The 18,753-nt window shown below is 36.8% G+C and overlaps 1 protein-coding gene across 2 annotated transcripts; it reads right to left on the reverse strand.

The window, feature by feature from the left end:
• Window positions 1-427: 427 nt before the first annotated feature.
• On the reverse strand, window positions 428-17,991 carry LOC138317360 (carboxylic ester hydrolase LipN-like). Of its 2 annotated transcripts, none has more exons than XM_069258972.1 (8): window positions 17,631-17,991; window positions 12,682-12,820; window positions 10,318-10,439; window positions 8,573-8,673; window positions 7,784-7,878; window positions 7,126-7,262; window positions 5,420-5,506; window positions 428-4,449 (listed from the first exon to the last, which is right to left on the reverse strand). In XM_069258972.1, the coding sequence occupies exons 1-8, from the start codon at window positions 17,848-17,850 to the stop codon at window positions 4,382-4,384; spliced, it is 969 nt and encodes a 322-aa protein (XP_069115073.1). In that variant the 5' UTR covers window positions 17,851-17,991; the 3' UTR covers window positions 428-4,381. The 2 variants fall into 2 exon arrangements, with proteins under 2 accessions (XP_069115073.1, XP_069115072.1); XM_069258971.1 differs by lacking the exon at window positions 8,573-8,673 and adding an exon at window positions 8,710-8,810 and having other exon boundaries at window positions 17,631-17,990.
• Window positions 17,992-18,753: the final 762 nt, after the last annotated feature.

Consider the following 18,753-nt stretch of genomic DNA (forward strand, 5'->3'; position numbering starts at 1 on the left):
ATTTACAGATTTAAGCATATTTGACCCCTGTGACCTTAAATGAAGGCCAAGGTCATTATCTTTTTGTTCTGCCACCTTTCCTTCCTTCCTTTCATGTTTGTTTTCTATAACTATTCTATTCATACATCCTTGTCACCTTCAATTCTTTTTTTATGAAATAAACAAAACATTATTCTGTGAACCAACTTTCTTTCGCGGCTACTAAATTTTGATATTCTCGAATTTAAAATTAAATGGAAATACATTTGAATTTAATTATGCAAAAATTGTGAAACACATCAGTTTGGGAGATACTCTTTTGAAAACTTACCAAGATCGCATTCGCGAAAATAAATTGCACACAAAAGACAGTTGGTTCAAAGTATGCTGGAAAATTCAATTTTGAAAATTCAATTATGAATTATTTTCAAGAAAATAAACAAAGATGTTTTTGGTTTTTTTTTACTTTACAATAGATTTTATTATAGCACTAGAATATTACAAGTAAAACAATTAACGATTCAATTGCCAAAAATTGCACAGATGTATAATTGCAAAAATCAAAAATAATACAATGTATATATCTAAAAAAATGTATAAACTGAAAATTATTTGAATGTTTTAAGTACTAATATGACAAAACAAAATGATGTTTTACATTAACAAAACCCAATTGTACACCTGTCAGTTGTTCCTGGGCCCAGTGTCACGAGCATTCCTAACTTTAAATTCTCTATAGGAAAGTATTACTTGAGTTAAGAAAACCTCTTTAGTTAAAGAGCCTTCCTTAAACTCTAAAATGCTTACCTATGGAGAATTTTAAGTTAAGGGATTCCTTAAATTTAAGGAATGTTCATGAAACTGGGCTCAGATTGCAACAAGCAGGTATTTTATGTCTAGATTATGGAAGCTCTATGCATGAAATAATTGATATTGGCTTACAAATCTAAATATAGATATTAAATCTAAATATAGATGTTTATTAGAATTAAAATAGATTTATCTGCTACAAATCGATATTACACATCTATAAAAATTAAAATATCATAGGAAAAAGATTAAAAAGAGATTGAAAAGCTGATATATAACACTGTAGAGCTAACAGAGAAAAGCAGCAGTATATTATAATTACATGGTGTTACAACATACCGATCAACAATGTACAATCAGAATGGTACGGAATATGTTAACAATACACTACGATCATTAAAGGCTAGACATTCTGCATGTGGCCATTTCGCTACTGTAGAATCGGAAGTCTGCAACGTTACAGAATTTTGAGCACATAAAATAGCATCTAGTCTCTAGGTTCTTACATATGATATCTTAATATTTTCTTATCCACTACAGATCTTTAAGTTTGGAGGTTTTTTTTTTTTTTTTTTTTTTTTAAATCATGACATATTGACATATTTTCGATTTTCGAATTTGCTACTGTAGATGTGGGGTTACACCCTTTCAAATCTTCAGACAACAGGTGCATAGGGCCTGTTTCACTTAGCCCTCTATTATGTACATAGAAGTAGGTTGGGTATCTCAATTACTGTAAACCAAGGAGAGATAAGACAAGAAATATTTTGTTATGGTGTAAATTTACATGAATATTGCATTCAGATCCCCTCCCCACCCTTCCATGGCCAGAAACACTAAGTCTTAAGCCAAATTGGTTTCTCTTTATCCAGAGTTGCCAGAGGTCAAAAACCAATATGGAACATTGCAAAAAGCACAACAACAACTAATTTGAATTAAGGCTTATATTTAAATATCTACATGCTTTGAGTATACTCATTCAATAAATTTGAGTGGAAGATTTAGACATTTACAACAAATGACCTTAAAATAGGATTTCTGTAAATGAGATAAAATATGTATAAACTTCAGCTATCCAAGATATTGTGGGCCTAAGAACACACATCAATAAATAGTATATTGTATCGCTGAAGCTGAATTAAAACTATATGAGTTACTGTCAGTAAACAACCCTTAATCATGAGAATGGAAAGGCAGTATAGGATTGCAATCTTTTTTGATAATTGTGGAGCAGGCAAATATTTTAGATACTTATTGTGATGGTAGAATAAGCAATTATTTTGATGAAAGAATAAGCATAATTTTGACTCCCTTATTCGCATAGTAGAATAAGTTAACTGTTTCGACCCTGTATTTTATGGTAGAATAAGCAATCATTTTGACCCTTATTTTGATGATTGAATAAGCATAATTTTGAATCCTTATTCTGATGGTAGAATAAGTAACAGGTTCGACCCTTTATTTTTATGGTAAAATAAGCAATTATTTTGAATCCTTATTCTGATGGTAGAATAAGTAACAGGTTCGACCCTTTATTTTTATGGTAAAATAAGCAATTATTTTGACTCCTTATTCTGATGGTGTAATACACAATTATTTCAGACCCTAATTGTTACGATGGTAAAATGCAATGGAAAAATGCAGTGTATGCTGTGTAAAACTAAAGCAACTCCTTTCAACCCTTATTTTGACGACGAAAAAAAACAACAAGATAATCTTACCCCCCTCATTTTTATAACTGGTAATGCAATTATTACCGACCCTTATTCTCATGATGAAAAAACTATTATCTAGATGAGGATGGGAAATTCAAATAAAATCTTTAAAAGTAACAAACCTTTTCACAAGTAAACAAATGACATATTTGTAAGGAAAACAATTACCATTTTTTACATTCTTTTCTATTTTCCCTTCTTTACCATTCTATTGTATTTTAAAATTCAAAGTAGAATCCCAACATCCTTTTTTTTTTAAATCTGATTCGGTGACAGTTGTATATCAGTGCTAACATTGTTATAGTTTGGAAGACATCTTTTGTAAACACCATGGGGTCTAAATCATTCAGTAAAGAAAATATATTATAATTTGGCAGACAATGATGAGTATAGATAGAAATATTAATGACAAAATATATAGCCTTAATGAGACACTGGCCTGTCATTTGAATTCATTGTACTACTGCAGAACACACATTCACCTATGTCAACTTGGTGGTACTGGATATAAGTCTGAGTAGTTACAAAAACAAATAACATTCTTAAAGTCATTTTAGCCAAGTTGAGATAAATTTCATTTTTCTTTTGTGACAAGTTGGAAATTCGGTTTTTTTGTTTTGTTTTTTTAAATCAAACATTGGTTGTAAAATGTTTTAATGAATCATGGCTACCACAACAGCCCAGTTTTAAAACATTAAAGTATGAGTTTAACCTCTTAACTACAGCAAAATGTATGGTGGCCTTCTTGGTTGTCAGACTAAACTGAAAAATAACTCTTGATCAGGATTACCTAAAGAAATATTTCTAGAGATTGAGCTGAATTCAAACAGGCGCCACCACAGGTTTACGATGCACAAAAAAAATTCCTAAAAACTAAAAAACTTTCTTTTTTTTTTTGCACGTCGTAAACCTGGGACACCACAAATTAGACTACTGAGCAAACAGAAAATGGCATTTCATTTTTGTAAATATGTATACTATTTGGTATTTTGCTCTTGTAAATTTCAGAAGAATCAATTTCACAAAACAAAAGTCCTAGAGATTTTGTATCCGTATGGTACAAATCATGTAGTTCTAGAATCAATTATATTGGTCGTAAGATCAAAAATCATAAAAATAAAGAACATTATTTGTGCAAAATATTTTTACAATTTAAATATAATCACATATACATTCTTGGATATAGAAAAGATTATAACCAGTAAAAATATGTAAATTAAACAAAGTTTGTTTGCTAGGAAAATAATCTATGTGTTTACAGATCATTGTAGAATATATATCATGTGGTCTTGAGTTATATTAAAGATGTTCCACAGCTGACAAATAGCACTTTTTCTCAATAAAAAACAGGAGCAGACGAATGAATATTTTTCTTCAGTTACAAAAGTTACTTTCTTTACACCATTACCACCATCGAAAAATTTGAGCTTTTTATTTTACTTCAAAAATGAAAATATTAAAAATAATTAATTGTGACCCGAAAAAATTCTGTGGGACTTTGTCCTATATGGAATAAAGTACTGATTGGCCATGCCCAAAAGCAAAATAAATTATTTTATATTATTTTTTTGTGTTAATTTGACACACATATATATACATGATTAAAGACAAATTATTGTTCAAATAAAGAGTATCGTTTAAGCTCTGTCGGCGTTGGAGTATCTTTAATATCATAAGCTCAATGGGACTTCAGAATATGAGACAAATACATACAGTATTAATTTGCAATTATTGGTTCACTTACATGACTAGTGATACACAGTAAACATATTTCTATACAAACATTGTTAAAGAAAGCTAGTTAAAGAATCATGAACACGATTTTTATATTCTATGGCACAGAAGCTTGGTTACCAAGGCAACGCTGCATCTCAAGATCACGAATTTGCTTTGATGAACTTCCAGACCTTTTCGTGGGCTCTCTGGCAAGTCTCCTTGAAGTGACCTTCAAAAAATAATAAAGTCATTAAAATACCTGTAACATAATTACGTGCGAGGTCAAATAAGATTCCATTACAGATTTATCTGGAAAGTTTTATACAATTGTTGATAGATCGTGATACCCCCAATGGACCTTTAATGGTTTTTAGCTCATTAACCCCTGAAGACACATTTAGATCCTTCTAAATCAAAGACAAGACCAGTCCATTATGATATTTCAGGGGTAAATGAGTCTATAAAAGTTTGACTTTTTTCCTTTTCTCTCCTCATTTCTTTCTTCTTTGGAAATATTTCATTTTTCTTCTTATGCAGTCTTCAGACCTAATATACGCCTAATATACATAATTATTTAAATATCATAGCTTTTTAACGATGTCCTCTTTGAAAGTTAAATTCTTAATATAGAGATTAAAACATAAAAGATTATACATGAACATATTCACTAGAGACCGATACAGAACTGGCCGAGAATAATAAGAAAAAATCCTTTGATAATATTTAAATTTTAAGAAATTGGAATAAAATCATCATATGTCAACATTGAAGATAACTAAATCAAGTATCAGCTGTTTGCCATTGTTTTCCAATGCGCGAGTTTTGAAAACCACTTAGCCCTAGTACCATAATAGTCATAATGAGATAATGATGTCACAAAATCACGGCAAAATATGACATCACAATTACTATACGATGGGACTAATCGACTGTAGAAGAAGCTAGTACTTAATCAATGTCATTCTGGTAATTTGAAATCAACATATTAGTCCTAAAATTCGAAAAGCCCAACTACTGACCCTAGCAAACATGAAAGATGAAAACTGAAAGCGTCAAATCGAAATGACTATCCTCAAATTTCACCAAATTGTGACTGTTTGCTGCAGGGTGTAGGTTTTCTTGCTGTGTACCGCGGTAAATAATTTGTTCTCTAGAAACAATATAGAGTTATTGCCCCTACATCTATTTGTTTGTCTTACCTGGAAGATGGAAAAATCCGTGTGTTACCCCTTTAACACAAAACACCTGTGACCTGATCCCTGCTTGTTGTAACTTCTCATGGTAAGCTACAACAGATACAATAAATTCACATATCACTAACTCGCAAGTTGTTACGAAAATGCCAACCTATATCTACACACATTGCAGGTAATGGAAAACAAATACATTTTGTATTATCATACTCCAAGTCATCCTCAAACATGCCATACCTCCCGGCGCGAGACAAAACCTCCCGTATTTTAAAGCCTTTTACTGTCTCCCGGCAGGAGAGTCTAAATTCCCGTATTCTATAAACCCCTTCGTTTTATTTTCGTCACCACATTTGTGTACATGCTAGGTTAATTTTAGCACGAGAGTAACCACTCCCTGACCCCTGACCAACACCCAAGTGGCCCTAATTAGCAGCCTTGTGCTATTTCCACCTTGGCTTGTGGTGTCACTTTCACTCACGTCTGTGTATTACGTAAAATGAAGTTACTCCAGGCAGTTCAGAAGTAAAAATCTGACCAATTACAGGCATGCAAAGACTTCCTTTAAAGACTATGGAGGGTAGGTATTTATTGTGACATTTAATATGTATTTCAAAGGTTAACATTATACTTTTCAAAGAATACGAGGCAAGTTGCGCTCATAAAATAATGACGTTACAATGGATACCTACTCGCAAGGGAGGTAACTCTGTAATGTAGAAAGACAGAATAAATGTCTGTATGTATTACGAAATACAAGTACAAGGGGCCCATGAACCCTAACATTCACCTAGTGTTCTGAAATATTCAGACAGAATATCCCCTCTTGTTTGGTCTCAAGTTTTTGTCATTACAAGTTTGAGACTAATTGATTTCGGCATATTTTTCTAACCACAAACACCAAGCAAAAATATAACATTGAATTTATAGCTATCAGCATTTTATCAAAGGCCAATATGAGGTTTGAAATATAGGCCTTTTTTGTTGACATGTCGAAAAAGACCTTGCTTAAGGAATTAAATATATTTGATATCAATGATCTTGAATGAAGGTCAAGGTCATTCATTTATACAAGATGCCCAGAGGGCCTGTATCGCTCACCTGGTTATTGTAATATCAAGTAATGTACTGAATACAGGATCATTGTTTCTTTTTTGAAGGAATTTAACGATTTACCTCTAATTTCCCTGTTGGGCCTTAGTCTTCCTGCACCAGGGGGGTCAGAGCCAAAATTTATGCAAACTATGTGTTCCCCTTCACCCAAGGATGTTTCTGGCTAAATTTGTTTACATTCCATGCAGAAATCTATGACTAGAAGCGATTTAAAGGATTTACCTCTATTTCCCCTATAGGGCCACACCCCTCCTGCCCCCAGGGGTACAGAGCCAAAATTTATACAAACTCTGGTCCCCTTCTCCCAAGGATGTTTCTGGTTACATTCCATGCAGAACTCTATGACTAGTAGCGATTTAAAGGAAATGTTGACAGACAGATGGACGGACGGACGGACGGTGACGGACGCCACGCCATGACATAAGCTAACCGGCCTTTCGGGACAGGTGAGCTAAAAAACTCTGAAACACATTCCACTTTTAAAATTGCCTTTTTTCTTCAAAAGTTGTTTAAAGGTATTAGTTCATTGGCTCCCTCTTGACCTTGAATGAAGGTCAAGGTCATTCATTTCAACAAACTTGGTTGCTCTTTATCCAGCTTACCATAGCATGCATCTTTAAGAACGTCAAATTCTGCGAGGATAAAAAGAGCGGGGGGCAGCTGGTTAAACTTCTCATTAAGGATAGGTGAGGCCAAAGCTGTCTCCTTGTCACAATCCTTTATATAGTTGTTACAAAACCTAAAAACACAAAATTAAATGACAAAACCTTATATCCAGACATTTCTAATATGAAGAATTAATAGTTGTAAAGCAGTATTTTTCACAAAATTATATAAACTTTATTTATTTTAAATCGATTGGGAAACAAGTTATACAATCTATGGAAATCACTTTCGATAGCCTGGGTGAAAGCGTGCGAGAGGTCTTAGTGTGGGAGGAAACCGGAGTACCCAGAGAAAAACCAGGTGATCGAGTAGGTGACCCCTAACCTTTTCACATCTGTGCGGAGTATTGAATCAACGGCCGGCTAGGTGAAAGGCGAGTGGCTTAACCACTACACCACCCAATCACCCATTTTCTTTCACTCCTTGTTAGTTTTCTATAGGCTATTTGTAATATGTATATAACAAATTTTGTTTAAAGCAAGTTTTACTGAACATGCCAAAGATGTGATTTTGTGTATTAACCTCATACTTTTAACCTTAACCTTTCCATACATTAGGTCTTGTCTTATTGAACTTTGACCTTGACCTACTAACCATTGTGTCATCTCCTTTGAAAGGCCTGGGAAGTCTTCAAATTCTTTCTGAGATGAGTACAGCTTTCTGTAGTCTACATTGGGGTAAATGAGAACCTGAAAATTAAAATTCACAAAAATTACTTAGGAACCGGACTCACGCATCATATAACTATATTTAGATGCCTACTGAATTTTCTTATTACATTCAAAGTTTTGCAACACCTGTCTGGCAAAACAGTGATTGTACAATGTAGATCTATTATATCAATATTGACAAATTCCGCAACATCGCTAGGTATCTTAATTAATATCTTTGAAATTCCAAATCATTTAGCAATACGATTAAGCAGGTGCAATATGTACGCTGTACCTACTCCCAAGCCAATGTCATGGATGTTAAAAAAATGCAATACATATATAATCACTGAGCAGTTGATGATGTGAATAGTTCTGAACAAAAGTTGCCTTACTCCCCTGCCAAAGGCCAGGTTCTGGCTACAAGATGTCCGACCACAATGTGTAATGGTGTACATTGAACGAGTTTGAACATTTCACACACATTTCCCCACAGTGGGCTTTTCTGGCATATCACAGTAAAACCAACTAACTAACTTCCCTTAGAATTGGTTTGGTTCAGATATATGAACAAATGTAATGTACTTTTAGACTAAATTGTCCCTTTAAAGGTGAAACCGTCCCTTTAAAGGTGAAACCGTGATTCAAACAGTCATACTTCGTTTGATGGCGAGTGGAGGAGAGAGCAAACCAACGTGTCAGCTGATTGAAAGATACATTTTATCATCTGTACCTGGTAATCGATGAAGTCCCAGAGTTGTTGTGACACGACTGCTGCCAACCTCCCCCCTGCACTATGACCTCCGACCCCTATGGTACTGTCATTAACACCGCCTACAGAACAGAAATATTGATGAGAGCTTGACCTACCTGATACTGAATAACTGAAGGTAGCTGGTGCGCGACGGTGGCTGCCAGTTGTCCCCCAGCGCTGTCCCCACCCACACCTATGTTGCTATTGTTGTTGGCACCTGTGACACAAGAAATGCACAACATATGGCACTTACCGTATTCGCCGTAATTAGTGCCCCTCCCCCTATAAGCCCCCCTCCCCTGTTCTGGAGAAGGAATTGAAGATGTATAAACACCCCCATCCCATGGATTTAACCATGTTTACCATGTGTCAGGAGTACAGAAACTTGAGAAAGAGTGCAGATATGGCTCACATTTTGGCTCACGAATAAGCCCCCCCCCCCCCACTCCTAGTTACAATTTTTAAGCACCCTGGGTGCTAATTACGGCAAATACGGTAATCATTACCAAAATTTAGCCTCCATGCTGGCCACCTATTGACTTTTTCAATTTTTACAAAATGGCTGCATGCATACATTGTATACATACATGTTTACAAAATGGCTTCATGCATACACCGTATACACACAAGTACCCTATGGGCCATGGGCCTGGAGGGTCCCACATGCACCACCCCCCAAACCTCCGAACCAATATTTTTCTGAACCCTTATGACCCACTGATCACAAATCAAAATGTTAACATTGCATAAGTTGGGATGAACTTCCGGTTATGACGTCATCAAGATGGCCGCCATCTCGAATTTCACTAAAATTGAAAAATAGTCATAACATTGACATTTTTCAACCGAAGTAGACAAATGAGCTATCACAATACCAAATAATCCAATATATGTAGTGATTTGTACTCAGGAAATGAAAAAAATAAGATTTTAAGCTCAAATTACAATTTTTGAGCAAATATTTCATATCTGGCATGACGAAGTTAAAATGTTTCCTAACAACAATTACTAATATTCGTACTTCTTATCAATCAGTTAAAACAACAATAACAGCAAAAATATACAGAAATGCAAAAGAGAATTATCTTTCTTTTGATAATAATTTTGATAATAGCCCTTGACCATGACCTTAATTTCTTTAATTATAAATTAAAATTTTCGCTGGGATGAAATTTTCATGATGTCATGGTATACAATATTCTGTATTTGCATATTACAGAGTTATCTGCTCTTGTGGGTAGATGTTGATTGTGACGTCATGTGTTTGAGAGCCTAACTTCATACTTTTTGGAGAAAACGGCGTAAAGTGCGATCACAAAATAGTGACGTAAGAACTGATACCTACCCCTAAGGGAGCTAACTCTGTAAAATGCAAAGAAGGAAAAAGAGTGGTAGCGAAAATTTCTTCCAGTTAAAGTGAAATCCTATGCAAGCACTTATAGCCATATTGTAAAATTATTCACTAAAAATTTTTTCGATTTGAGTATAAATTGCAAAATTTTTGACCCCTAAAAATTTAACCAGTTACAAGAAGGTAGAATAAAGTAATTACAACATACATAATCATATGAGTGTACACATACAGTAAGCTTTAGGCAGCCATTCAAACAACTGTATACCTATACTAGTCTAAGATACACATTTTCCAAATCAAACTCACATGGTTAAAACTTGAATAGAGTTTGATTTTGTTATGATAAAAAGAGATTTTTTTATATGATTACCTAGAAGTGATTTATTCATGGAGACCCAGCGAACCACACTGTTTGCGTCCTGGTTGCTCGCAGGAAATCGGTGTTCTGGTCCAAGTCGGTACTCCACATTGACAACAACACATGGAGCCTCTCTGTAAACAAAAAATATACTTCAATGTATTGAAAGGTCAATAAGTACATTAAGGTTCAGGTTTTATCAGTTTAATGTCCTATTAACAGCCAGGTTTGTTGGTGAAAGAAAGCCGGAGTACCCCGAGAAAAACCATCAAACAGTGGTCAGTACTGGGTACTTGGCAACTGCCCAACATGCATCCCAGAGTTCACAGCGGCCCTAAATAAGTACATACTTTGATCAATTCAATTTATACCTAAATAAAGATCAAATTCGGAACAGCAAAATTTAATGTGCAAATCACTTAAATGATCCACTCATTTCTGCAGCAGACAGCAGGAGAATTTTTTAAAGTATTACGGTATGATTGTAAGTTCTCCCTAATTAAGGCCTACTCATAGCCCCCCTTACAAAAATGTTCCCACGCTTCAGGTCTTCACTAGGTGCAGCAGATTAAATTTTGTAAAAATAGCTTAAGTATAAAGAAAGAAATTAGCTTAATGAAACTCACAATAAACCAATCCTCACCCAAACACACATACACTGTCACTCAAATAGTATCACACACATTCAGTTATACACACTCTGCCATACACGCACTGCCACACACATTCATTAGTCACACACGCTCTGCCACACACATTTATAAGTCACACATGTTCTGCTACACACATTCATTGGTCACATAAGTCACACATGTTCTGCTACACACATTCATTGGTCACACATGCTCTGACAAACACATTCATTAGTCACACATGCTCTGACACACACATTCAGTAGTCACACATACTCTGACACACACATTCGTAAGTCACACATACTCTATTACACACATTCATTAGTCAAACATGCTCTGCCACACAAATTCATAAGTCACACATGCTCCGACACAAACATTCATTAGTCACACATGCTCTGACACACACACGTTCATAAGTCACACATATTCTGTCACACACATTCATTAGACACACATGCACTGCCACACATATTCTTGGTCATACATGCTCTGCTACACACATTCATTAGTCACACATGATCTGCTACACACATTCATTAGTCACACATACTCTGCCACACATATTCATTAGTCACACTTGATCTGCCACACACATTCAGTAGGCACACATGTTCTGACACACAAATTCATTAGTCACAATATGCACTGTCACACACATTCAGTAGTCACACATACTCTGACACACACATTCATTAGTCACACATGATATGCCACACACATTCAGTAGCCACACATGCTCTGACACACAAATTCATTAGTCACAATATGCACTGTCACACACATTCATTATTCACACATGCTCTGTCACATACATTCATAAGTCACACATACTCTGCCACACACATTCATTAATCACACATGATCTGCTTCACACATTCATTAGTCACACATACTCTATTATACACAGTCATAATCCACATATACTCTGCCACACACATTCATTTGTCACATATGCTCTGCCACACACATTCATTAGTCACACATGCTCTGTCTCACTCATTCACTGCCACACACATTCATTAGTCACACATGCACTGTCACACACATTCATGAGCCACACATACACTGCCACACAGGTTCATTAGTCACACATGCACAGCGACACACATTGAGCCATGAACACACATATTGTCACACACACTCTCCCACACATGCAATGTCACATACTGAAACACATACTTCAACACACAATTCAACACACCTGTACTTAGTGCACTACTACATATATATGCACTTCAATACACACATACTACTAGCACACACAGTCACTTTAACAAACTTACTGGTGCAAAAACACTTGCAAATGAATTAGCTGCCAATGCCACTGTGTATCAACAAAATACTTAAATCTTCTCAGCGTACCAGCAATTAGTGTTAACACAGTTCATAAATCTACTGTATTTTACAGGGAATTAAATACAAGTCTCAGCTCTGTAGGAGAAGTCAAGTATTTGTAAGCTTTATATAATATAGGCTATAGGTTTATTCATAATCATACCTCTGGCTATTCAATGAATTATTCTAATTGATTATCATATTAACATGAATATTTCTAAAATATAAAAGCGGTCAAGCTGTAAACTGGTCAACTGATCAGCATATCCTAAAATTTGCCCATATATAGAATGGAATTTCTAAGATAAAATCTTTTCATCTGATTTAGTTCTGAATCATGTTGTTTTTCTACATCGTTACAGTAAATAAAACTTTATTATAATACTGAAAATGTCTGAAATACCTTGAAAACAGTTTACAGATGACATCACACGTCTGTCTCGAGCCGACCACATTACCTCCTCCGTGGAAAAACACAAAGATTGATGGCGCCACAACGAGACTGCAATTGTTGGACTGATACACTGTGACAGGGATACCATCTGTAACAAATGTTATCTATACATCAGGAATTTATGTCGGAATTTTAAGGCTTGTTGAGAGCACTAATTTTCACAATTTGTTATGAATCACAGTAATGAGAAATATGAAGGGCTCTAAAAAATCAAATGGGTCCCAAAGGAAAAGCACTTTTCTAGAAAAGTCCAATAAAACACCCTGTTACAGTTTAAGATACTGTCACAGGGATACAATGTGTAACTGTGTGTCAGAGGGATACAGTGTGTAACTGTGTCACAGGGATACAGTGTGTAACTGTGTGTCACAGGGATACAATGTGTAACTGTGTGTCAGAGGGATACAGTGTGTAACTGTGTCACAGGGATATAATGTGTAACTGTGTCACAGGGATACAGTGTGTAACTGTGTCACAGGGATACAGTGTGTAACTGTGTCACAGGGATACAGTGTGTAACTGTGTCACAGGGATACAGTGTGTAACTGTGTCACAGGGATACAGTGTGTAACTGTGTCACAGGGATACAATGTGTAACTGTGTCACAGGGATACAGTGTGTAACTGTGTGTCACAGGGATACAGTGTGTAACTGTGTCACAGGGATACAGTCTGTAATAGTGTGTCACAGGGATACAGTGTGTAATAGTGTGTCACAGGGATACAGTGTGTAACTGTGTCACAGGGATACAGTGTGTAACTGTGTCACAGGGATACATTGTGTAACTGTGTCACAGGGATACATTGTGTAACTGTGTCACGGACAGGGATACAGTGTGTAACTGTGTCACAGGGATACAGTGTGTAACTGTGTCACAGGGATAAGTGTGTAACTGTGTGTCACAGGGATACAGTGTGTAATAGTGTGTCACAGGGATACAGTGTGTAACTGTGTCACAGGGATACAGTGTGTAACTGTGTGTCACAGGGATACAGTGTGTAACTGTGTGTCACAGGGATACAGTGTGTAACTGTGTCACAGGGATACAGTGTGTAACTGTGTGTCACAGGGATACAGTGTGTAACTGTGTCACAGGGATACAGTGTGTAACTGTGTCACAGGGATACAGTGTGTAACTGTGTCACAGGGGTACATTGTGTGTAACTGTGTCACAGGGATACAGTGTAAAACTGTGTGTCACAGGGATACAGTGTGTAACTGTGTGTCACAGGGATACAGTGTGTAACTGTGTCACAGGGATACAGTGTGTAACTGTGTCACAGGGATACAGTGTGTAACTGTGTCACAGGGATACAGTGTGTAACTGTGTCACAGGGATATAATGTGTAACTGTGTCACAGGGATATACATGTGTAACTGTGTCACAGGGATACAGTGTGTAACTGTGTCACAGGGATACAGTGTGTAACTGTGTCACAGGGATACAATGTGTAACTGTGTCACAGGGATACAGTGTGTAACTGTGTGTCACAGGGATACAGTGTGTAACTGTGTCACAGGGATACAGTGTGTAACTGTGTCACAGGGATACAGTGTGTAACTGTGTCACAGGGATACAGTGTGTAACTGTGTGTCACAGGGATACAGTGTGTAACTGTGTCACAGGGATACAGTGTGTAACTGTGTCACAGGGATACAGTGTGTAACTGTGTCACAGGGATACAGTGTGTAACTGTGTGTCACAGGGATACAGTGTGTAACTGTGTCACAGGGATACAGTGTGTAACTGTGTCACAGGGATACAGTGTGTAACTGTGTCACAGGGATACAGTGTGTAACTGTGTGTCACAGGGATACAGTGTGTAACTGTGTGTCACAGGGATACAGTGTGTAACTGTGTCACAGGGATACAGTGTGTAACTGTGTCACAGGGATACAGTGTGTAACTGTGTGTCACAGGGATACAGTGTGTGTAACTGTGTCACAGGGATACAGTGTGTAACTGTGTCACAGGGATACAGTGTGTAACTGTGTGTCACAGGGATACAGTGTGTAACTGTGTCACAGGGATACAGTGTGTAACTGTGTCACAGGGATACAGTGTGTAACTGTGTCACAGGGATACAGTGTGTAACTGTGTCACAGGGATACAGTGTGTAACTGTGTGTCACAGGGATACAGTGTGTAACTGTGTGTCACAGGGATACAGTGTGTAACTGTGTCACAGGGATACAGTGTGTAACTGTGTCACAGGGATACAGTGTGTAACTGTGTCACAGGGATACAGTGTGTAACTGTGTCACAGGGATACAGTGTGTAACTGTGTCACAGGGATACAGTGTGTAACTGTGTCACAGGGATACAGTGTGTAACTGTGTGATACAGTGTGTAACTGTGTGTCACAGGGATACAGTGTGTAACTGTGTCACAGGGATACAGTGTGTAACTGTGTCACAGGGATACAGTGTGTAACTGTGTCACAGGGATACAGTGTGTAACTGTGTGTCACAGGGATACAGTGTGTAACTGTGTCACAGGGATACAGTGTGTAACTGTGTGTCACAGGGATACAGTGTGTAACTGTGTGTCACAGGGATACAGTGTGTAACTGTGTGTCACAGGGATACAGTGTGTAACTGTGTGTCACAGGGATACAGTGTGTAACTGTGTCACAGGGATACAGTGTGTGACGTCGCAGGGATACAGTGACGTCGCGCACAATGTTCGGTCACTTTTATGTAACGTTATTGAATGTAAAAGACGTCATTATCTTATAACATGACGAGCGCAATTGACGTCATTTCCGACATTCGGCAAACCTGCAAGACAAAGAAAAAACGCAATTTTTCGAATACTTTTTTTAATTTTCAGTAGAGATTTCGCACACGTATATTTGAGCAAAAACGTATTTTTTTATTCTGAATACAAAACATACTTCCTAATATAAAGTCATTTTTCAACGTCGTGAACTTGCGTGACAGAACAGTCAATCTTAAAATGTCATTTTGTGTCATTTCTGCAAGACAAAGGTTTTTTTCGATAAAAAAGTAGAACGACGTCGCAGTCTATATTTTCTGACATGTTATTAAAATAGAAGAAAAACGTATTTTTATATTAACAATTCATGTCTCTATCTCATGTATTAGTACCGTTTTGTACTGCGTGTATTTGTGTTTTTTCACTTTTTTATCTTTTCTCTTCGGATCTGTCGATCGGCAAGTCTACAAACAAAGTCCACCATTTTGAAGTATGACGTCACAATTTATTATAACGAAATGACATCATGATAGTTCGTTTTCGGGGAATCTCTTTGTCAAATTTTACCGCCATGTGGTGTTCAGTATGACCACAGTGACACTTTAACTGAAACCGCATACAGGTGCGTGTTACATCTGTCGCGCCAAAAAACGTCATTTTCTCAACAAAAACACATCAATAGAAAAACAAATATTACAAATATTTTGATAAAAGTCCTCCCGTAATTGAATAAATATATCCTTTCTGTTTTTCAATTAAAAAAAATAGTATTGCGCTTATATTATTTTATTGTTCAACGCTTTTTCCAATGAAATTCCGGCGTGACGTAAAAGTGACTGAACATTGTGCGTTATGTCAGTGTGTAACAGTGTCACAGGGGTACAGTGTGTAACTGTGTGTCACAGGGATACAGTGTGTAACTGTGTGTCACAGGGATACAGTTTGTAACTGTGTCACATGGATATAATGTGTAACTGTGTCAGAGGGATACAGTGTGTAACTGTGTCACAGGGATATAATGTGTAACTGTGTCACATGGATACAGTGTGTAACTGTGTGTCACAGGGATACAGTATGTAACTGTGCCAAAGGGATACGGTGTGTAACTGTGTCACAGGGATACAGTATGTAACTGTGTCAGAGGTATACAGTGTGTAACTGTGTCACAGGGATATAATGTGTAACTGTGTCAGAGGGATACAGTGTGTAACTGTGTGTCACAGGGATACAGTGTGAAACTGTGCCAGAGGGATACAGTGTGTAACTGTGTCACAGGGATACAGTATGTAACTGTGTCAGAGGGATACAGTGTGTAACTGTGTCACAGGGATATAATGTGTAACTGTGTCAGAGGGATACAGTGTGTAACTGTGTGTCACAGGGATACAGTGTGTAACAGTGTCACATGGGTACAGTGTGTAACTGTGTGTCACAGGGATACAGTTTGTAACAGTGTCACAGGGATACAGTGTGTAACTGTGTGTCACAGGGATACAGTGTGTAACAGTGTCACATGGGTACAGTGTGTAACTGTGTCACAGGGATACAGTGTGTAACTGTGTCACAAGGATACAGTGTGTAACTGTGTCACAGGGATACAGTGTGTAACTGTGTCACTGGAATACAGTGTGTAACTGTGTCACAGAGATACAGTGTGTAACTGAGTGTCACAGGGATACAGTGTGTAACTGTGTGTCACAGGGATACAGTGGGTAACAGTTGTCACAGGGATACAGTGTGTAATTGTGTCACAGAGATACAGTGTGTAAATGTGTCACAGGGATACAGTGTGTAACTGTGTCACAGGGATACAGTGTGTAACTGTGTCACAGGGATACAGTGTGTAACTGTGTCACAGGGATACAGTCTGTTACTGTTTGTCATTTGGATACAGTGTGTAACAGTGTCTGTATAATAATTGGGATATATATACAAATGTACTTGTTTTATAAATGTACGGGTATTTTTTTATCATTATTTATACATGATAAGTAATATTTTCTACGTTTTTACATGACAACGAAGTCTCAAAACATCTTATTTCGATCCTATACGGTTTTTATCATTTGTTTGCAAACGGCCCCGCCCCTTCACGTTTGTGTATACCCCTATGAAGAAAATGGAACAGTCCAGAAAACACATGTAATATGTGGGTAAATTTCGAGAGATCAAACACGTACCTGGGACGTAGGGTGACGGGACAGTAAACTCCTTCGTTGACCCCTCAAATGTAATCTCTCCGGCGAATTTCTGTGTTACCTGTAAATTAATATTCCTGGCTGCTTCCATAGACGGTGCATTCGGATACGACCCGAACCCGGCCTCTGCTCGTAGCTTGAAGTAACTCAAAGTCTCCTCGTGAAATTTATACTTCTTTTTTAGTTCTTCTAGATCCGCCATGACTTCTATTTGCTATCACTAAATTCGTAAATATACTCGTTAGATTAGTGCACACTGCATCAGACTGTAAGTGAAGTGAAGTGTACCTCGGCAGCCATAGTCTGCCACTTCCGTTTTGTTTACTAGCTGGCCTGTTCCATTTATAGCGATATGCAGGGATGATACTTCTAATGTGTATTGACTTAGCTATAATAGCTACAATGTTATAAATAGGCCGAAAGCGAAGTTCGCTGGACTTCTAAAATGACACTCTCGATTAGCAATATGACGAAAACTTTATTCAAGTCATGATCGATATGTTGAAGTAATCCTGTTTGTTTTATGGAAATGACAGACATTGCCATATAATCATTTTGAACATGTGTTTACATTGTACGTGCAATAGCAGAAATTCTTGTTATACATGTATCAGTAAATGAAAATAAATACAGTTGGTAGTAGACTGAAGTTTACACCCTTGTGCACACGGAGTGCACAACGTTTAGACTACAGGTAGACACGGAGTGCATAAGATTTAGACTACAGGTAGACACAGATCTGTCCAGGTCTAGAGTGCACTACGTATACGGGTGGACATGGTGTCCTGCAGGTACATTCAGACCTGGACAGACATGGTGATGTATATAGCTAGGGTTCGGGGGAAGAATACATGTACATTCTTCAATTTGAAATAATACATAATTATATTTTTTTAATTACAACATCTACAATTTAGTGTACAATATATATAACTATATTTTAAATAAAACCTTTTCACTGCAAAAGTAACAATGATTAATTCATATTCATAAGTATATGTAAGTGATTATATATCAGTAGTTTCCATTTCATATCTAAAATATATTACGTTTTAAAAAGTCAATGTTTTATGGGTATGTCACATTACAAATATATATTTCATTT

This window comes from Argopecten irradians, chromosome 3, assembly GCF_041381155.1.
Source record: "Argopecten irradians isolate NY chromosome 3, Ai_NY, whole genome shotgun sequence".
Taxonomy (NCBI): Eukaryota; Metazoa; Mollusca; class Bivalvia; order Pectinida; family Pectinidae; genus Argopecten; species Argopecten irradians.